The 23,368-nt window shown below is 35.9% G+C and overlaps 1 protein-coding gene across 8 annotated transcripts in view; it reads right to left on the bottom strand.

Moving 5' to 3' along the window:
- The window catches only part of DGKB (diacylglycerol kinase beta), a 349,951-nt gene that overhangs the window by 186,830 nt on the left and 139,753 nt on the right, over positions 1–23,368 (bottom strand). For all 8 annotated transcript variants that reach the window (XM_071805088.1, XM_071805087.1, XM_071805090.1 and 5 more), the window contains 3 exons: positions 13,830–13,915; positions 11,496–11,585; positions 8,901–9,061 (listed from right to left, as the gene is read on the bottom strand). In XM_071805088.1, the coding sequence (XP_071661189.1) occupies positions 8,901–9,061; positions 11,496–11,585; positions 13,830–13,915 (337 nt within the window). The remainder of the gene's footprint in view (positions 1–8,900; positions 9,062–11,495; positions 11,586–13,829; positions 13,916–23,368) is intronic.

Raw genomic sequence — 23,368 nt, 5'->3', positions numbered from 1 at the left:
ACAGCAAAACTAAAATTCATTCCCTTTTGTAAATGCTATATACCATAATAAATACTTTTTTTTTAGTAATACATACATCCTGAAATAACATAGATTAAAAAAAAAAGATTATGGGATCACATTGTCGGTTAGAGAAACAACCCTACTTAGACTCTGGTATTTGTGACTAAAATTTCTGATAGCTAAAGTTTCTATTGATGCTAATGAAATGTTCCTTCATGAGAGAAGCTAAAAATATAGTTTCTATGTGAGATTTTTCTTACACTTTTTTTTTTTTTGCATTTTTGAAAAAAAAAATAATTAAGGAGATGTAATGGAAGTGGAGGTTGATGACTTAGAATATAGTGATGATGAAGAAGATCCGTAACAAGTTCAAATTTATGATTATGAGAATTAAGCAGTCATATTTTTCCCCACTGGCAGAATAAGAGGCTCTTAGTGACTGGTTAAGGCTGAAGGATATTAAATCACGACCATACAAATATCTATTTGATAGTGCATTTGGATAGTAACATATTAGGTGTCATAAAAGTACACTTGTCTTTGTCATAGACCTTTACTACTTTGTGATAATAATTTCACAGAGAACACATCCTGATTGTAGTATTACTTACTAGTGTTAAAGAAGTTTTCCTTCTACTTCATAACTGATTTTTTTTAACAGCATATACATTTCGAGGCACATTCAGATACCTTTATTGCCTGTACTAAATACACTTGCAAAAAATACTGTTGTTTAAGATCATCCAAGTGAGAATATCACCGTATTGCTATGAAGTCAATCATCAAATGCTGTAACAACTGAATGAAAGACTGAGGTGTTCTACTTGTCTAAGTTCTGTTTTGGCATTAAAATTCTGTATCTATTGATGTTAGAAAAGCAGTCATTCATAGTAGTGGAAGTTTCTGAACTGCCGTGGACAAGTTAATCAAATGGACAAAAACAACAGATGGAACAGAAATCTGCATATCACAGTTCTTTTCCATGTTACTGTCTTAATTATTGTCCTAGAGCGTTCCACTCATTTTTTCCCTCCAATATGTTCTGGGGTATGTGTTCGCACATGTATTCAAAGTCTCAGCTGAAGGGATGTTGGAAGATTCTTATTTAAATCCTCTCTCGGTAACTAGACAGGATGTTTTCCACATCTCAATTATCTTGTGCAAATGAAATAGTTTGAGTAATAGTAGGTATAGCTTTAAGCTTGCTAAGGAGCTTGATTCTGCTGACAATGACTCTCTAGATTATACATGCAGAAGAGCACCAATAGTAAAGATCCCAAGTAGGCTCAAACCTAAGCATGCACTCAGCCGATCAGCCTACACCAGGGAGAAGCAATTCAAAATTTCTCAATGTAACTTCTCCTACATTTCTACAGTCCTAAAATTACATTTGGCCCTTTGAAGGCAACCACGATGCTGATGTGGCCCCAGGTGAAAATGAATTTGACATCCCTACTCTAAGAGACTCTGCTGTTATCCTAAGAGACAACATCCCTTGAAGTCCTTCTGGCCAGACCATCAAACAATCCACCTAAGTGCGAACTGAGATAATATGTATGTTCTTTATATACATAACAGCTACATAATTTTGTCAAAAATATGAGTCAGTTTAAAATTTGAATGGAATCTGGCCCAGGAGGAACAAAATTGAGATGAAAATCAGCATTACTTAACCAGTTATTATTACAGAACATTTTTAATTAAACACAAGGATATACAATGGTTGCTAGTATAATCTTCACAGTTGCTCTCTGCAAATACCGATCATTACTATAGCATTTGATTTACTCTTGGACCTTGAACACTGCACTGACAGCAATGAGAATGGCTTTCATATCAGAGTGGTATCTACTGTTTTAACATAGGGAAGGTTGCACTGTGCCACACTTCAGCTAGTATAATTTGCCTTGAAATCTACCTCAGCAATATATCTTTCTATACAAACTTGTACTAAAAGACAAGGAAGATGTTTGCAAGTTAAGTTGCTTATGGTCCAACACTCTAACTAAAGCAAGTGGCTTAGTAGCATATGCTCTGTAATAACCTATGCAGTATACAGAAATCTGAATGAAACTTAAACAGTATTGTTAAGTTTATCTCCTATTAACATCAGACAAATTTATTATTTATTTCAAAGTTAAAAAAAAGAAAGAAAACAAAGGAAGAAAATGTTTATGGTAAAAGATTTTCAGTACTGATTCATGCTGACCTAATTTTAGCTCCATAAATGCTAAACTCTAATTCAGTGGCAATCCAAGTGCAAGTGCCTTACAAAAAGAATTTAACACAGAATAGGAGTTTCCTATTCTTTATAATCATATCAGTGACCAGACTTTGCTTAGCCAATATTACTTCTGAGCTTTTCATCAACTAATTCAAACCCAACACCTTCACAGTAATTTTGCCTATACAACTCTGCCTCCATCCTGCATCTTGCATATCTATGGATGATTCCTAGAACTCCTGTGGTTCTCCTGCTCCTCCTAGGAATTAGAAGCAAGCCCAAGTAGAGAGAAACACTGAGTCATTTCTCCAGAGTATCCACCTTGAAGAGAAAGCACAGCAAGCCTAAGTAGCAGAGGTTTCTTGTTCTCTCTCACATTTTTCCTACCCCTAAGTATATAAGATAGCTTCTCCCCCTTTCCACATGCTCTTTTCAACTAGGCATTTAGTGAACATCGAGGTTTCTAATGTTTAATCACAACTGAACATTTAATGAGGCATTCTTCGAGAAAGCTTTTATCAAAATAGGCATTTTGTCTCAATTTGAGACAATCACTTGAAAACATTAAAAACAAGCATTGTAACTTCCCTCCATATTTAACTTTCTTTAACAGCTTCCCCATAAAAGATGCATAGCCTTGACAGTCATTCCAATTTAATTAATGATTATTATCTAAGTAAAATTGCTCGAAAACTAAGCTACTTTTCCCCAAGCTTAAAAGGATTGTTTCTTCACATCTTCGCATTATGTAAAATATCTGACCATGCTGTTATGCGGCCTGATGATGGTGCAGACACAAGTCCTTCTCAAGGTAACGAAGACTGTCCTGGACGTTTTTTGTGTTTTTCGGCTTTATGTGAGAGTTTGCTTTGCTGACTGTTGGTCCTTCATTCTCCATGTCCTACTGTTCAGGTCTCACTCAACAAATTATTATTTCACAATCATCTTCAATGTTTATATGTCTTGCATGTACTTGAATTGAGCGCACTTTTTTTGAATTTCATGGAATATAGGTCCATCTACTAGTATATTTTGTAATTAACAATGTGTATCTATGTTTTGTTGTGATTGCATGATGGTTTGGTGAAAGCGATCTCATCCTGGAAAGATCTGGGATTAGACTTGTGAGCAACTGTTTATGAAAACATGGTTTAGTTTTGTGGGCATCTGTATCCACTTATTTCCTCTTATTTTTGCCACTTAGAGTAATGCTGGCATTCAGTCATGAGCATATATGGGTTTAGTTTGGAGGCATTTTTGGTTGGTTCTTTTGGTGGTGGTGGGGTTTGTTTGTTTGTTTTTAAGTTCAGGCATTGAACTGATGATTTATTACTTATGACTGAATTTTGTGAACATATTTCTCTATGCTAAGATAGCATGTTATGCAATTGATTAGTGAAGTGCGGTTTGTTTGTTTTGTTGTTGTGGTTCGTTTTTGCTTGTTTGTTTTATACAGGCCTGGGAAATAGATAGGGAAAACAGCTAGAATAAAATAAACCAGATGTGCTATTACAGTACACAAACTTACGTGAAGTCACCATCCACATATACATGTTGACCCACTATTGGTGAGCAGCTGAATGCTTGAAGAAAGTAGCATAAGTTATGTTGTTTTATCCATAGGGAAAAGACAACCATGACAAACACTATGCACAAGTTGACACTCTATCTACACACACACTCCCTCTAAGTAAATTGTTTATAACCTCAGCAAGTTAGCTAAATGATGTGACATGACTGAAATTCCATTACTGCAGCACTTGCAGGAATGCACTGCAAGCCCACTGTCTAGAATACAGTCTGGGATAACACGCCAATACTAACATTACTGAGTTCTGTCTTCAATGATCACTGCGATACATTCATGCACAACACTGATATTATGACTATTAAAGCAGGTTGTATAGATTATGGGGAAAATAATTTTTTATTTTCTCAAAAATATGTCATTGATTTTACTTGCTACTGTCTGACAGTTGGCGTAATGTTTTCTGTCTCTAGTATGCCTGCTTATCTGTCCTCTAATATTACCAGTTATGTTTGTCCAGCTCACTGAATCTGAGAACTTCTAAGACAAGCTTCCATTTTCGAATGGTCCTACTATATTCTTGAGGAGGGAATTTTTTTTTTTAAAGCAAATATGATTTGACTGCTTTAATAAGCATTTTTCTTGGATATTTAGCTTGTTTCAGTGACTCCAGTATTATTGGGAAGCAGATGGAACTTCTCTCCTGGTATCTTGCCATCCTGACAGAATGATGGATGTGAGCACTTGAAAAATCTTTATCTTATTCTACATTGCTCTTAGAGGTTTTCTAGCTCCTGTTTTTTTGAAAGTGACACATGGCTTGGCTTATGCTTTATATGGTTCTTCTGTGCTTTGTGCTTTCATTAGGTTGAACATCGCATATATGCTACACATTCAACTACTGCATCTCACTTTGTTTCTTTTTTCCCTGTACTTATGCATAGTATATATACATAGGTATATGTATATATAAATATATGTATATATAAATATACATATACTTACATACATATTAGAGCTCTGAGACTGCTGTACCAATATGCCCTTTTTTGCCTTGAACACACTAATCGAAGTTTTCACCTACACTTACTACTGTAAAACATTCCTTTTCAACTTAGTGCACCATTCTCTTTTCAATGGATAAATTGCCTTCTGATTGCTGCTTATGATAAAACAAAGTAGACTGCAGACAAGGAGAGAGCAGTGGATGCCATGCACGACTTCAGCAACGTTTTGAACACTGTCCAACCCAGCATTCTTGTATCCAAGTTGGGATACTATGGTCTTGATTGGTGGAAAATAAGTTAAAAAAAAAAAAAAAAAGACTGGCTGGATGACCTGGCTGACATGCCACAATAAAAGGTTTTGGGGAGATCTCACAGCAGCCTTCAAGTACCTGTGAGGAAGTTATCAGGATGACAAAGCCAGGCTCTTCATAGTGGCACATAATGGGAGGATGGGAGACAAAGAACGTAAGTTGAAACAGGAGAGATTCAGAATGAATATTAGGAAAAACATCATCATAAGGACAGTCGAGCACCAGGACAGGTTGCCCAGAGAGGTTATGCCATTTCCATCCTTGGAGGTTTTTAAGACCCAACTGGATAAAGTCTTGAGCAATGTGACCTTTTCTCACAGCTGACCTTGTTTAGAACAGGAGACTGGACTGATGACTTCCTGTGGTCTATTCCAACTTGAATTATGGTCCTAAAGCAGTAAGAAAGAGCCCCACCACAAGAACCATTTAACTGAGTTTTACTCCCCTGGCATTTCTAAATATATATTGGGATTGTTTGTTGTCGAATACAATTTCTGCTGTACTGTTTCAAAATTCATACAGCAGGTTCTATTCTTATCAGATTAGAGGCTGTGCTTATTATTTGGTATGAATCTATGACACAATATGCAATATGTTGTAGGTTACCATTAATTTTCACAGGGCCTTGGAGAAACAGTAAAAATGAGAAGATGGTGTAATTCAATTAAGTGTAAGTTTCTGCATGTAGGCAGGAAGAATCACCTATGAAAAAGCCAAGTGAGATTTGAAGTAGTGGTTCTTCAGAAGAGTATCTGAAATTAACAATGAACCACGAGTCAAATATGAATAACGAAATTCATGCTAATATTAAGAAGGTTATTTTTTCTTAATAAAGATATCCTCTACAAGACATGAATTAATTCCTCTTCTCCACTCAGTGCTGATAAGACACCAACTGCAGCATTGTGTTTAATTGGAAGCACTATGGTTCCAGAGAGATACGGTCCAAAGGGAGTAATTGGATTGAATTCTCCTGTTTTATTTGAACACAGATAAAAGCGACACATATGATCAGATGTCTAGAAAACACTTTCTGTGAGGCTGAAGAAATTGGATATAGAAAGCTTACAGAGCACAAGACTAGGGGATGATCTGATAGACCTTCTAGTAGGTAATAAGTAGTTTAACAGAGGAATGGAATAATTTGTTTTCCTTGTCCACTCTGTACAAGACAAAAAGACCTGGAGCCAGACTATACCAAGACTATTCAGGTTAGATATGACAAAGATATTTCAGAGTACAGACAAAAAAGTAATACAGTAGGTCACCACAGGTAAATCTGCTTTATTAGGAATGTCTAGAAACAAACTGGACAAACATCTGTCAGGAACTAGTCAAGAGCCATGGACACTACCTTATGGAGAGGAATGGATAAGTGAGTCAATGATTTTCTATGGTTCTATGATATGATATCAATCCTTTTGGTTTCTCTTAATATAACATTGTAGGCAGCATTAGTATTTTTCTGCTATAGGCTTGACTCCAGTTAAGGTCTTGGGTACCAGCAGCTATGGACTGGTGTGTAACATAGTGGTAGATTGTTTCTTTCCCAATTCAGTACTTGCCAAAGTTTGTATTAGGCTTCAAGTATTGAAAACAATGCTGCTTTCATGAATTAGATTTACTTTAGTTGTACCCAAGTTTGAGTACTTAGCCTATTTACACAGATAAAAATTTTCCCTGGCTTTTCAAAAGTTATTATGAATGCTACCTAATATATGAACTACACAATTTTAGCAAGTCTAAAATCCAATTTCTGATGTTCACCATTCACTTTCTCTTATTGAACAAAATCAAGAAGCATACATTTAGTTCCACGCATGACAAACTTGGCAGATCTTACTCCTTCAAAAACATGATTTTACAATTTTAGAAGCTTTTCTCAATGCAACATATTGCATTGTCCATTCCTGGTATAATTTTTGGGTGCTCACATTTCTATTATGTGAATAATCAGAATTTCTGTGTTATTAAATTCATGGATTGAAAGTTTTTAACTAAAAGCTGAGTCTTCCAGTTGTCCATGGAGCCTGCTATTTTCCTGCAGCATTCTACAAATAATTTACAGTATCCTTAATAGTATTATGATCTTTCCACTATAATTTCAGTTCAACTTTTCAATTCTGTTTTCTTCCCTTTAAAAATGCTAATGGCTTCTTTGAAGCTTAGCATGTTCACAGATGTCCAGGTATCTACTTGGCATTCAATTTCCCATTTCTGTGGTGTGTCTTTACATGTAGTAGTACTCTACATTTTAGAAACTAAATTGCACTGTATTAATATATAGGTGTAAAATCTTATCTCTCCTCCCTCTCACTTCTTGTTTGATTTCTTAGTATAACACATTTATTTTCTTTCTTCATCTGTGAGCTTTAGCATCAATAATTCCTTTTGACAAAGTCAATGAATATTTCCCCCTGTGCTGGACATTTTCTGTTATCATGGTATTTTTTTACAGCAACCAAAGTTTTTTCCTTTGTACTTTCTCTCCTATTTATGAATTCAATTTTGCACTGGTTTTGGTGCATATACTCTGCATTTATGTACTTTTATATACTAATTTCTGTTATTTATGTTGGATCTAGTTGTTCTCTGCACTCACTCTGAACAAGAGGCTAAAATCCAAATTATTCAGGAAAAAAATCAAACTTAACAGCAATTTCTTATTACTTAAATATCTTAACCTTGGGGAGACCTGATGAATTGTTTTTCCAGCATTTAGGACTATGCAGTACAGGAAATGAAGGAAAGTTTTTAAGGAATAGACTGTCTCTGTGTGTTGCTCCTAGGCATTATCAAAATTAAGAATTGCAATTAAAACGTAAAAATTTCATCAACCACTTAAAGCTGGGGAAGAACCTTGTTAATGCTGAAGCACAGTGACTGAATAAAATAAGAACACATCCTTAATTTCCCTGGATTTTACAATGCTGTATGTTGTACTTCCCACTAAAACACTTTTCTGTAGCGTTTTGAAGCACTGAGTTGCAGAATTAGATATCCTGTACAAGTGGATTTTGACTTTTGTAAAAAATTTATATACAGACTCATGTGGAACAAGCTGATTTCAGAATGACGAGTGTAGCTATTGCAGGGCATGTTCCCAAGCTAATTAGACTTCATTTGTGTCTGAGTTAAAAATCTTATTTACGAACTATTAAATCTGTGAAATCCAGACCTCATCATGGTCCCCGTTCTGCTTGTGTCTGACAGCCCATCCATAGCAAAAAGCTGAAGAGTCAGACTGGACATGCCCAATTCCCCTCGTATGTGCAGTGTGGATAGCAGATACAACAGGAAACCAAAGTGAAGCATAAGCCAGAGATGCAGTTTAAAGGACACAAGAGCTTCATTCAAACTGTGAATATTCCCATAAGACAGAACCAAGAAGATACTTGTGGATTATTTTTATATTATTTTATTTTATGATCTAAAACTGCCCTGATGAAATAAATTATGCCACTGTTCTTTTAAATGGAAAAGGTTACCTAGAGTTCTTACTAACTGATTAGTTTTTCTTTATATTTTTATAGGTTCTTCATAATGACAACGTAAATTTAGTGCTATGACTGCTCATAAACCATTAGGAACAACACAAATATCTTCTTTATAGATGGGAAGGTAGAAGGTCCCGAAAAATAATTCTGGTTTGAATGTGTGAAAGTAAATTTATGTAAATTGCTGTCAGTCATCTAAGTATTCATTTCACTGGCAAAATAACATTACAAATGGTCTGTAGCCAACAATTCTTCACTTGAAGACATGCAATGAAAATATTTATTCAAAACAGAAAAAGAAAATAGCTTAAGGATAAGCATAAGTCTTACCACGCCAATAGAAAAGTAGTTATTGATGATGTTGTAAGGCACTGGGTCTCCTTTTTCATCTTTATCATTGGGTATTACTTCAAATTTCCACCTGTCCAGCAAAATCTCTGAGCTGTTCTCAATGTCTTTTAAGATCTTCATCAAATTCTCACCTTCATAGCCTAGCAAAACGTGAAAATGGTTATTTAATCAAATACAATAAAGTTTCATTCAATTTTCTTTTTTTTTTCTAGACGACTGGAAAAACAAAAAGTATGCACATAAGACCTGAAAACCAGGTTTTTGTTTTAAGTATTGACAACTTTCCAGCACCTCTCATTAAAAGGAGTACAAATACAAAGCTAATTTCTGCGCTCAGCTCATTTAATGTAAACTTAGATTAACTCCGCAGATTTCACTAGGCATCAGATTTATACTGGAGAAGATAATTTGATGTTCAATATCTGCCAATCTCTTGAATTTTTCAAACAATTATGGCAGTTATCCAAGAAGCTACAGTTATACTTTGCAAAATGTTCTTGTTATGAAGGTAATCTTAATGCTTAAATTCCTTTGATTTCAAAATTTCTGGAAAAAAGACATACAGTAGATTTTTCTGATTCATGTCAGACAAGGTTAAATGCTGTCTATTATTTTTTTGTTGATTGTTTCAATGTGGTTAATCATAACGAATCCAAAATTTAAAATCTATAACTGTTAACTTATCAGCAGAACTATAAGAACAGGTTTCCATCTTTCAGTAATGTCTTTATAAGCTTCATCCCACCCTGTAGAGAGATCTTGCCCGCCCACATGTCTTTAGGTAATTCACTTGTAGTAGTTCACTACACTGTACATTAAACTCAGTAGAAAACTTATGCATACTCAGAAGCGCGTAAATACTATATAGTATGCGTGTGTACATGCATAAAAAGTATGGGGATTTAGCTAAGTGACATTATCAACTCTGAATACTATTCAGACTAAATGACTTTATAATAGATAACTAAGACCTGTGGACTCATTCCTTTTTCAATTTAGAAATTAATTTTCATATTCAAGCAAAATGTACTTCCTGGGTCACTAACAGTTTTAGCAAGTAAAGTCATTGCTGATCTATTTCTTTATGATTGTATAGTATGGTTTTGTTAGCTATTGTTAGTTATGTAACAGCACCCTGCACAATTCCATTTGTCTGCATCCTTGAGATCACTTCCCAGCAATTTAGTTTCTGGAAGCCCTGCCTCCTCTCCCATCTACGGAAGTTCCAGACAAACTGTGTTACGGCATTATCTACCACAAAGCAACTAGTTAAAGAACGATCCAAGCCAGAATATTTTAATATTGTCTTTTTCTACTTTAGTTCAGGTGGAACCACTCGAAACAGAAGGTTAATAAACAGAATGGAAAGCCAGGTCCTGACTAAGGTAATCAAATGCTCTCACAGCTGACCCTAATTAGAGCAGGAGATAGGACTACCGACTTCATGTAACCTCTTCCAACCTGAATTATTCTATGACTCTACTCTATGAACTGTTCATAAAGTGAAGCAAGGCTGATTTCATTGGCTTTTGGGTTGGTTTATCTTATTTTCTTTCCTAACACTACGTGAATAAACAATCACCAGTCATGACAGAGAAAATAAAGGAGGTCCTCAAATGATCTGACGGAACATTACGGTTAACAAAAAGTTCTATAGCACGGAAAATATTGAGAATTTGCTAAAGACTATCTGGTCACAAGGACAGAAATTTGGAAAGGAAACTTGCTATGATGAGACAGAAGGAAGAGCTATCTACAAAAGCTGAGAAGTTCCAATAAACAGTCAAGGTCCCAATACACAACATCTTGATGGAAATGATCAACTGAATCCTGAACTAGAACTGTGAGACCATAAATTCAAGTGCTTTCACCAGAGACAGTCTTGACTAAGACTTGCTTCATGTCCCCTTCAAGTTATCCTGTAATACAAATTCTGAATGGCAATCAGTTATTGGAGGAGCTGAGAGTAAGGCTCCATACATCCAGGAAAGGATGCAAAGGCTATTAAAGGTTTGACTTCTCCTTCCAGCATTATTTTGTCTTCTCATTTCCTGATAAATAGTACTTATTGTCTGGAATCCTCTGTAGGAGAAGGGGAGTGCATCAAAGGAACTAGTCTGAGGCTGAGACAAATTTTTCATTTAATATTTATGAATATTAAAAAAGATTAAACCACTCCAAACCCATTATTAGCTGTTTTCAGTAAACCTTTCAGAACACCCCAATTAAAATCCATTTAAAAATACTCCCTTTATAAGGTATTGATTGAAGAAATAACAGCAATATAGATGGTAAAAAGCCAACCAAATAGCTATATACTGCTGCTATGCACTGCATCTTGGAGGTGTTAGCAGAAACTACAAATAAGATATGAAGTGTGATTGTAACCTTTAAAATTTATAAAATTGTTCATATAACATTTACAACAGCTAATTCCACAAAAAGGTAAGGTAATAACAGTTCTTTACATACATCATAACAAAGAAATCCAAATACTGAGAGTATATTTTACTGCAAAATTTTTTTATTATTATTTTTAATTACATAATGCATTGTATTTTAATTTGTGCTTACCTCCTCCCCATCTTAGACACCTTGCTAAGTCGTTGCCAGTCCCAAGAGGCAGGATAGCAACTGGAGGATGCTTAATTAAGTTTGCTTTCTCTGTGAATAAAGGAGGAAAAACATAACTAAGAAACAAAAAGATCTAATCATACGGTACTAATGCAGTAACTGTGTTAGGTTTTGTTTCCATGAAAGACAGTGATACATGTTTTGTGTATGAGATTACGCTGCCTGCTCAGCAACAGGCATTTTACCAAGTCACTCTACTATGCAGCCCCTTCCTCAGGCAACATTCAGTTCTTAATCCTAATTTACTCGACTGTTATCACAAGGACTTTTGCAATCCATAAATGTGATAAACATTTATAAACAACGATACTCAAGATCTTTCCAAAACTGAACACGTCGTGCTCTCTGTTGCTTTCAGCTCTGCCATTCCCAGCTACAAACACAAAGAAGTTAAGGGCATGAACAATTAGAAAGAATCTTGTACTTTTTCATCTGGGTGACCAAATTTGTGTCTAACTGTGTACTCACTTGGATTCACGTCTACACATGAGCACCATTACCAGGAACTCACTGGAACTAACACCAGGAGTTTGGCCATCAGGAATTAAACCTGCTATTCAAAATGAGCCTTAGTCTATCTGATCAAGCCTCTTAGTCAGCATTTTGTATTTAATAAGTAATATTTTGAAATGTATGAACTTGCAGTGACTTTTGACTCTTTACCAGTACTCTTCTAGCATTTCACGCCAAAGGATCTCTGCTCAAAATCCGGTGGGAAAAACTTTGTCAAGAAATACAGCCTTTCTGAAAGCTGGAAGTGGGGTAGATATCGCCCAGCTATAATATTTAAAATATAAAATTTGTCAAATTCCCCATTTAATTGGAATTAGTAGCATGTCTAGCTTAAAAGTTATACTTGAATAGTTAAACAATCAGCTATTTTGTTCATACAAAACTCTCAGCAGGAGGTTTTATACCCAATGGATGTAGCAGGGACGTTTTGTTATTTGTCAATTTCTCCCTTCAATTCTTTAGGAAGACTTAGCATTTACAATAGAGAATATAACATTTAGTAGAATTAATATTTAAAAAGTAAAAGTAAGAACCAGTAGAAACTGTTTATTTCTCAAAACAGGTGATTTCTTACACTTTGTATGTGCTACTTGTGCCAAAGGGTTTGTTCACTAAAAGACAGCATTCAAAAATCTAATTCCTGCACCTATGAAACAAATGGATCCTGGATCTGTAAATTATTTCTTAGTTCTGTACCACAAAATTTGTTGCAGAAGACATTATCTTATATAAGACAAAATGCAGTCTTTAGTTCAAATCATACCATTAAAAATAACAGTATAGCATCTTAAACTTCAGGAAAAAAGTGATGACACAATTAACAGCTGCAAAACTTCATGGATTTACAACTTTGAAAGCTATTTGAGAGTTACAATCAATAGTTTGTATTTGCAAAAAGTTCGTTGTTTTCTTTTCTTTCAAACCAAGACTAAAAATATGCCTTTGTTGTCATTCACTCCTCCATGACACCATTTTTACTTCTCACTGAACTTTAGAAGGTTTCCTAGTCCACAACTCCTACAAAACACACACTTCTAAATATTCTTCATTCAAACTTCCTGTTGATTCTTTCAGCCTCTCTTAATCTTCTTCCTAATTTCCATTCTCATATGTTCCCTTTTTTTTATTCTCTGCAGCCTTTCTTATGCCAAATAAATGATCACATGGGGTGGTAGATATTCTCCCTAATAAGCCTGAGGAAGTTTAAGTCTGTAATATCTTGACTTTTGGGCCTTCCTAATGATTTGTAAAGAGGACTTTACAGTCGACTGACTAAAAGAACTCCAAAACTCAAATGACATACATACCCCACTGCACAGGTACCTACACAGCTGTCAGAACAGTCCTTTTCAAAGGACTGTTATCCCATTATCTCCATTATGAGATAATGGAGCATAAACAAAAATTTGGAAACTGTAAAAGCAAATGAGCAAAGGTAAATGGTCTTAAGAGAAACAACTTAGATTTTATTCAGTTTGGGCAACAGACTTCTAATTTAAATCAAAACAGATTGATTCAAAAGTCTTGATTTCTGGGAATACAGAGGACTCTGAACACTGGGCTTGTCTAGAAATTTTGAATATCCCTTGTAATTTGAATAACCTTAAAAATACTCATGTCCCAAACTAACACATACAAAAAAAAGAAAAAATATTAACAATATCTTGTTTGAAATACCTGTACTCATAAGCTGGTAAATACGGAGGAGTAGTAAAATTAAAAACATGAGTCAAGAAAAACTGTGTAAACACTATTGATTACCTATGCAATCCAAAATCCAGCCTACTGTTCCATCTCCACCACATGCAAGCACTCTGAACTCAGGAACATCTCGGAAAAAATTTAACCTAAAAACAGTAAATGAAGATATCTATTTAATTAACATAAATGCACTGTGCGTTATGCATACATTTTATGGTTTAAGGTATTTTATTTAATAGTAAATGGCAAGCGAACACTCGAAATAATCATCACCTCTGCTCATGCATTCATTTTTAGACAAAAACATTCCAACATTCTATTATCTGAAAAAATTAATATGAAATCATTAATTCAAGGGTTATTATGGTACGCTAATACTAGAATAACTTGGACCTCATTGTTAACCCAAATTTTTGTCTCAGTCCAAATGCTGTTTGAAACTATTGCCAGAAAACATTCTCTGTTTACATAGTTGTAAATGGGTATGTAGTCTCTCTAGACAGAAAAGTCTAAGGTGGATAAATGCATTAGCCACAACATTTCCTTGTGAGGTGCTGGCTATAAAAGCATATGAAAAAAAGCATGTTTCTGATAGTACACTAATACGTAATAAGCTGAGCATCTTATGGTTGATAAAAACAATTTTGCACCATGGTTTAATACAAAATGAGTAAGTATCAAATAGCATTCAGTCATTCCATCAACCTACAAACTGTATTTTACATGTGTAACATCTTGGTAATATTTGCCTGGCTATTTCTGCTTCCATTTCCATTGAGTACTGGACAGTATTATCATATCATTATCCACTTCATTCAATACCAATGTTTCATAATGCTGAAAAGTGAGGATATATTAGAACAATTCTAAGTTGCAATATTTTTAACTTAAAAGTATTTTTTCAGGATAGCTTTTGACACATACTGAAATTAGTCCTTACACATACATTGTGATTGGACAGTCCGTGTGTGTGGGTATGCAAAATCATACATGTTCTAGTCACTGGTGTTGTGGACATCTTAATGCATGTTCTATATGACAGTGACCAGATCTGATTTGCAGTTTGCAATCTTGTAAAAAAGGTGCACAAATTCTCAAATACACAATAACTAGCGGGTGTTTAATTCAAGCTATTTTCCATACGAAACTTCAATGCTGCACAGAGAATGGTGTTCCTGTCCATAGAAAGTTTTAAAAATTGTTTTAGGTTTCTTGATAAAATCAAGAACAAACACAAAACCAGAGAGTTAAAGAAAGAGCATACAACAAGGGAAAGTACAGAGGTCAAAAAATGTTATTTAAGATGTAAAAGACAACAGGATAACTTTTTGTTTTATTAGTTTTAGACCAGAATTTCAGGGTTAGCAAGGCTACACAGAATTTAGCCCATCACATTGTTGATCCCACTCCCTCTGATATTCTCTGCTCAGAAGAGTTCTTAGACAATTTCAAGTGTCAAGTACAATGTCTGAAAGATGCTTACTCATTCTATATTAAACCCTTGTTTGCCCTTCTCACCTTTTATGTTTTAGTTTCCACATCTGCAGGACAAGCACTATAGGACCCCTTGTGATCCAAAACATCATGTGGCAAATCTGACTGAGTACACTTGGGGAAACATATCTTCTAATATGCACATGTGCTGGAAGACCCTCTGCTGGAAGTCATGTCCTGCCACTGAGATATGCCCTGGCCCACAGGTGTGCATCTCTCTCACTTCACCACCCCCTACAAAGAGACAAGTGCCTCCCATCATCCGCATTCCCACTTAGACCCAATGTGATGGGGCTGTAGAATGTTAGCAGATCTAATTATATTGCTTCCAGTACTGAGGGTATTTCAGATTAATTTAAAATTGAATTATAGCCCAGAAGTGATGGTAGGGTACTAACTTCTATAAATATCTAAGCATTTCCACCACATGTAACCGACGTCAAAAGAAAGCCTGGAAAAAATAAACACACAAAAACCAACACCAAAAGTCCAGGGTTGATGCTAGCATTAATCCAGATAGCGAGAACATAGACCTAAACCTCCATCTCCCTTTTTATAAGCAAGCACCCCCACCATATCAAAATTAATTTTGACTGTATATTTCATCTTCAGCAAAAAAACTGTAACTTTCCAAGAGAGTTGGGGATTGAAGAATGTGACGAAACCATATTGCCAAAAAAATTCTCAATAAGTTTCATTCACATTTCACAGAATGTTAGGGATTGGAAGGGACCTCGAAAGATCATCTAGTCCAATCCCCTGCCAGAGTAGGAACACCTAGATGAGGTTACACAGGAAGGCATCCAGGCGTGCTCTGAATGTCTCCAGAGTAGGAGACTCCACAACCTCTCTGGGCAGCCTGTTCCAGTGTTCTGTCACCCTTACTGAGAAGAAGTTTCTTCTCAAATTTAAATGGAACCTTTTGTGTTCCAGTTTGAACCCATTACCCCTTGTCCTACCATTGGTTGTCACCGAGAAGAGCCCGGCTCCATCCTCGTGACGCTCAACCTTTATATATCTGTAAACATTACTGAGGTCACCCCTCAGTCTCCTCTTTCCCCTGGAGCATTTCATATTCATACACAGTGAATTTTCCGAACATTTTCATAGCACAGCATTAAGTTCATATGTCGTTCTCTTTTTATACATTTAAATATTAATATTATACATAGATTATATATCATATAAAAATAGAGTATAATGTACCATACATTGCATATTTGCATATATATAGATAGTGTATACAAATATACTATAACAAATATAAATATTTATAAAATCAAATTAATTTATAAAATTAAATATAGCTATATAATTATATATGTAAATAAATCTCATTCACTGAATTAGAATGTGCAGTTGGTAAGGGAACATGATTTTCTATGTATAAGGTTCCATTCAAACTCAGTAAGTGTTATAACTGTAAACAAAGAATTTGACAGATTTCTTAATAGAACTGAAGGTAAAGCATATGTATTGCCTATGAAGACAGCTTTAGTCAATTAGTGTTTTAATAGCACCTGTTATCTCTTAGCCACAGAACATTTTATATGGTTTGAAAAGAAAAAAACTGTTGGACTGGAAAGTGGTGTGAAATGGGAATTTAAAAAACGGAAGTAATTGTAAAGGCTTTGTGCACTGTCAGACTAAGGCAAAGGACCACAATAGAAGATGCAGTCTTATTTTCTTGAAGTGATTTATAAAATTTTACAAGTATTCGAAGTATATGTAATAATAATCAAATAAGAGAAAAATATACACCAGTACTTACAATGGGTTTATTCCTCTAAGGTTTTAGGTCTACTTTTTAACAAATTATTACTATTATTATTAAACAATTTCAACAATTACTCTTTACACAGCACAATGCAGATAAGAATCTTATGACAAGTATGACATTCAGGACAGGTGTTCATTATATCAATAATCTTTACAAAAATTACATCAATGACCTTGAGAGATATTAATTAGGTTATGAGTAACATGTAAATGATACTTCAAAACATGTATTTTATTTGTATCAAATAATTTGTACTACAATTCACACAGAATCATTTAAACAACTACACGTAATTTTGACTTTTTTTTTCAATTAGGAAAAATATTGCCACTAACAAAAATTCCCCTTTTACTTATGAATATTAGAATAGGTAGATATTCTTTTATTTAGATTTAATTTTTGTATACATTATAGTAAAAAGCTTTCCTACATCACTTAACAGAAGTCAGTAGAGCTGGAATGGTACATAAGAACATTAGGCTGGTACAGTCTGTAATCCAAGTTACACCTATTCTTCAGTCACTGGCGAAAAGGCAACAAGAAAGATCAGCAGAACTTCTGCTACCACCTCCTACCACAGGACAAACAAAACTCTTGATACATTTGGGAATAAAAGATGAAAAGGTACAACTGTAATAATCCACAAGAAGAGAACAAAAATGCATGGTTGCACACTAAGACCTTAAAAGAGCAGGATATTTGCTAGATGAATTGTTAGATGATTCTGGAGAGTTAACCACTTTTTCTTTGTACTAAGAAAGGTCAATACAACCAATCCCTAAATTTGGATTACAAGAGATTATTACACTTGATTGTATTTCTATCATCAAAATCGACAAGATCATCTAATTCTTCCCTGATGATCAAGTTCTTTTATCATTAAAATGCAGCTTCCCTTTTTTTACAATGTCTCCCAACTTTCCACTTCCAATAAATTTCATAAGCATACACATTGTTCTTAGTCCATGGTCAACTGTGAATATAGTTAATGGTCTCAGTCATAAGACTGAGTTGGAAAACCTATCAATAGAGATCTTCATCTTGATAGTTCCCTTGTATATTGACCTGTTTTAGTCTTAACTAATCTGGTTTCCTATCTGCTAGAAGTAAAACAAATAAACCACTCAAGGTGTCTGATACCAACCTATTTTTATTTTATTTTGTCAGACACACGGATCACACACACAAGCAATTACTGAGTTTCTGCTGATAAATCAGTAATTTCTACTTGAAACATGGCAACTCTTTCAATTACCTATACTACTCTAATTCAGTTTCTTGTAATCATCTCATCAAATCCATACAAATGCAGAGAAACTATGAAAAAAAACCACCAACAGTATAGGACTGAACTGTTTGCTGTCAAATCATCCATTTAATTGATTTATTCACAGATAACACATACTCCACCCCTTACTCTTATAGTATAGTTTTAGAAAACCCAGTCTCACTCACATTAAAACTATTTTAAAAGAGAAGCTGGAATGCTTTCCATTCAGGTGACTGCACATGACTTTTTCCCTCACGCCCAGAAGCAGTGCACTACATTGAGATCTCAGGTGCTCAGCCACACAAGGTAGAATAACAACAGCCCTGTGTGACCTCGTTCAGCCAGTTGTTTTCACTTACAGTGGAAGCAAAAGTCAAAACTATCAAGTGCCCAAGCATAAAATAATCCACTATATACTGGTATCTCAGCATAAGTATTGGCTAAATGTGAGGTGCATTGCAAATTACCAGTGGACAGAAAAATACTATTCAACTTGGTATATTTCTCCACTGCAGAGAAGAATAAAGTGGAAAAATAAAAAATCTCTCTACATCAGAGAAATTTTCTCTTAAAGACCCTACATAGCATTAAAGCTAATTCAGTTCTTGTGGCTTAAACCCATGTTTTTCCTCAGCGGCTTTTACAGTTACCCCTGAGTAATGTGGATTCAGTTTTTGGTAAAGGAGAATTACTTAGAAATAGATGATTAGTAAAATTTGCAAATACTTTTGCCTCATAGCTTCTCAGAAGGTATTTATTATACACAGTACATGAACTTTGCCAATTACTATACTTGCATTTAATTGTAATAAGCTGCAAGACTTCAGAAACTCTGTATTATGATTTACAGAGATACTGTATTAAAAGTTATCTGTTATTATTTATGTTTCAAAACTTCTATATTTGCAGTAATAAAGTATGCTGGCCTTAAAGGTATTGGGACAATAATACTGAACCAAAAAATATGTAAAATCATTAATTCATAAAATATGGTAGAAATAAAATATAGTCATATTATAAAAAATTTCTTGAATGGCATGTGTAACTTATCAGTTTGATAATTACAAGTTCACTAGTATGACATTTGCATATCGGAACAGAATTTATGCTGTGTGTGAACAGAAGTGAATGAAAGATAAACGTTCACCCTAAATATTATGAACTCAAAGCAAAGCAGAGCCTGTTAAATCTTCATTAACAGATTCATGTTGACACAGGACTGATCTGATAGATACCTCACACTTCCAGGTGAACCCTATCACATAGAAACTCCATCCTCTAGTGGATTCACAATGCTGAGTTTAATCTAGTAATTTCACTAATTTAGATGTCTAACTCACTGCTGAGTCTTCTTAAACTAACTGTCCAGAAGAAACCACCAAGTTCAAAGACAAAGCAACTGCATTGTTGCAATGTTTACACCTTTATTGTAATGACCTCATTGTAGTCATTTTACTAAACAAAGCAAATACACTCCTTGACAAATGGTTATTTACTGGAGCCTATGAATGAAAACTAAAACCAGTTTTTCCTCTTCTAGACTGCCAGGCTGAGCTGGCCACGTAACTGGACAATGTATACAATTCAACCTCATTACAACTCTGAGTTACAGTTTTCTGTACACTGTAATGACACTATTAACATAAGAGTAATTTCAGTAAATCACTCTAATAAAAAAAGTTTCAATAAATTCAGTTTCTCATTGCATGAGGCAATATATTACCCTCCTGGAATAGCATTTTAATGTGAAAAAGTTTGTTGGTAGATGCATATATGGCAGCTGAAAATATTGATTATCTAAAGATAAAGGCAGCTGTCAACTTAAAATCAAAGGCTTGCAAAAAAACCCCATGACAACATATTTAATAAACAAAAAACCCAGTCCTTCAGTCTGTGATCACATTGGATATTGAGGGACCCCATGAACATAGGGGACATTTAACAGTCAGGTATGCAACACTGAAAACACTGGTCCATATGGTATGCTTCACACTCAAAAATAACATTAATATCATAGAATCATATAATGGTTCAGGTTGGAAGAGACCTTTAAAGATCATCTAGTCTGACTCACCTGCCATGAGGAGGGACATTTTTCACTAGATCTTATTGCTCAGAGCCCTGTCCAACCAAAACTTAAGTTTTCCTTAACTACTGCTTAAGATGTAACCCAACTTATTTTTCAATATAGCATTAGTGTCAGTAGATGGTCCCAAATCATTCTGATACAGGTACTAAACAATAATGATTAGCATCAAATCTATGTTCCCTGCAAGAATGAAATTAGCTTTATCTGCATAATGGATAGCAGCCTTGAAGATTTGAGAGAGATGTATGCCAGTCACAAGAAGAAATACAGAATCATTTGTGGGAAGAGTGAATCAATATATGCAGGTAGTGGGTAAAGATGCTGGATGTCATACATTCAGAAGTAACTTAACTGTGACAGTCAAAAGCTTATCTTGGGGTGACTGAAAAAGAGAACCAGTTTAAGAATGCAAGAAGACCAAACTAGTAAGCGAACCAAAGGATGAGGCAGAGGCTTTTAAAATGGATTCCAGACAAATCATAGAATCATTTTGGTTGGAAGACACCCTCAAAATCATAAAATCCAACCATAATCAAACTTTAACACTAAACCATGTCCCTAAGAGCCTCATCTATACATCTTTTAAACACCCCCAGGGATGGCAACTCAACCACTCTCCTGGGCAGCCTGTTCTACTGCTTTACAACACTTTCTGTGAAAAAACAATTCCCAATATCCAATCTGAACCTTCCCTGGTACAACTTGAGGGCATTTCCTCTTGTCCTATCATTTGCTACTTGGGAGAAGAGACCAACACCCTCCATGCTACAAACTCCTTTCAGGCAGTTGTAGAAAGTGATAAAGTCTCTCCTCAGCTTCCCTTTCTCCAGGCTAAACAGCTCCAGATTTCTCAGCTGCTCCTCATGAGACCTGTGCTCTAGATCCTTCACCAGCTTCTTTGCATTCCTTGGACACGCTCCAGCACTGAAATGTCTTTCTTGTAGTGAAGGGCCCAAAACTTACTACAGTATTTGAGGTGCAGCCTCTCCAGTGCCAAGTACAGTGGGATGATCCCTTCGCTTGTCCTGCTGGCCACACTATTCTTCTTGCATGCCAGGATGCTGGTGGCTTTTTTGGGCAAACTGCTGGCTCATGTTCAGCCAGCGGTTGACCAATACCGCCAAGTCCTCTTCTGCCAAGCTGGCTTTCCAAGCCTGTAACGGTGCCTGGGGTTGTTGTGACCCAAGTGCAGGACCCGGCACTTGGCCTTGTTAACCCTCGTACAATCAGCCTTGACGCATTGATCCAGCTGGTCCAGATCCCTCTGTATGGCCTTCCTACCCTCCAGCCAACTAACACTCCCACCCAGCTTGGTGTCATCTGCAAACTTACTGAGGGTACACTCGGTCCCCTTGTCCAGATCATTGATAAAGGGATTAAACAGAACTGACCCCAGTGCTGAGCCCTGAGGAACACAACTTGTGACTGGTCGCCAACTGGATTTGACTGTGATCACCACAACTCTTTGGGCCAAGCCATCCAGCAGTTTATTACCCTGCGAAGAGTACATCCATTCAAGCCATGTGCAGCCAGTATCTCCAGGAGAATGCTGTGGGAAACAGCATCAAAGCTTTACTGACGTCTAAGTACACAGTATCCACAGCCTTTCCATCATCCGCTAAGCAGGTCACCTTGTCATAGAAGAAGATCAGGTTGGTCAAACAGGACCTGTCTTTACAAATCCATGTTGACTGGGCCTGATCACTTTGTTGTCTCATACGTGTCACATGATGGCACTCAATATGATCTGTTCCATGACCTTCCCAGGCACTGAGGTCAGACTGACAGGTCTGTAGTTCCCTGGGTCCTCCTTAGGCCCTTCTTGTAGATGGGTGTCACATTTGCTAACTTCCAGTCAACTGGGACCTTCCTGGTCAGCCAGGACTGCTGATAAATAATTGAAAGTGGCTCAGTGATGACCTCTGCCAGCTCCATCACTACGCTTGGATGGATCCCATCTGGCCCCATAGACTTGTGTGTGTCTTGTGCAGCAGGTTGTCAGCCATTTCCCCTTGGATTATCGGGGCTTCATTCTGCCTCCCTGTCCCTGTCTACCAGCTCAGGAGCTGGGTCCCTGGAGCACAACTGGTCTTATAAAGAATAAGGCAAAGAAGCATTTAGTACCTCAGCCTTTCCTTCACCTTTTGTCACTATGTTTCCCCCTACACCCATCAGAGGACAGAGATTCTCCTTAGCCATCCATTTGTTGTTGATGTACTTATAGAAACAATTTTTTTTCCCTTTTACAGCAATAGCTGGGCTCAGATCTAGTTGGCCTTTGGCTTTTCTAATTTTCTCCTTGCATAACTTCACAACATCCTTATAGTCCTCTTGAGTAGCCTTCCCCTTCCTCCAAAGGTTATAAATTCTTTTATTCCCAAGATCCAACCGAAGTTCTCTATTCAGCCAGGCCACCCTTCTTCCCTGTTGGCTCATCTTCTGGTACACGGGGACAACCTGCTCCTGTGCGTGTAAGTTTTCCTAAGATTTACAAAGGCTGTGTGTGGCAAACTCACTACTGAACAACTACAACGATTAAGAGAGAGGTGAATGTATCTGTCGCACAACTTTGGAAGTCTAGACTGAGATAAGAGTGGAAATTACTGATATTTACAATACTTAAAGATTGTGATGCGTATGCAGCAAACACCACAGATGTCATACAAGTAAAAATACTGTTAAATAGCTGTTTTAAATATATCTTTAAACCCAAGGTTGAAGTTTCACATATGAAAACTTACTGTGTTCTAAGTACTACTGCTTTATCGTGCACATCTGTAATTTTAATCATTAGAGTAAAACCAACTCACCATGGCTTGCTTTGCCCTTCTTTGGCAAAAACGTAATTCTTCTAAAGAAAAAAGGACGAGATTCAAGGTTTTGTTCAGGTGAAAATAACTATGCAGTTATTATCTTCTAAAATATTCTTGGCGTATATGTCTTCCCAGAATACTCTGTATATTCCA

Source organism: Patagioenas fasciata, chromosome 2 (assembly GCF_037038585.1).
Source record: "Patagioenas fasciata isolate bPatFas1 chromosome 2, bPatFas1.hap1, whole genome shotgun sequence".
NCBI lineage: Eukaryota > Metazoa > Chordata > Aves > Columbiformes > Columbidae > Patagioenas > Patagioenas fasciata.
The sequence above is the reverse complement of the archived record's forward strand: the minus strand, read 5'-3'. Positions and strand labels throughout refer to the sequence as shown.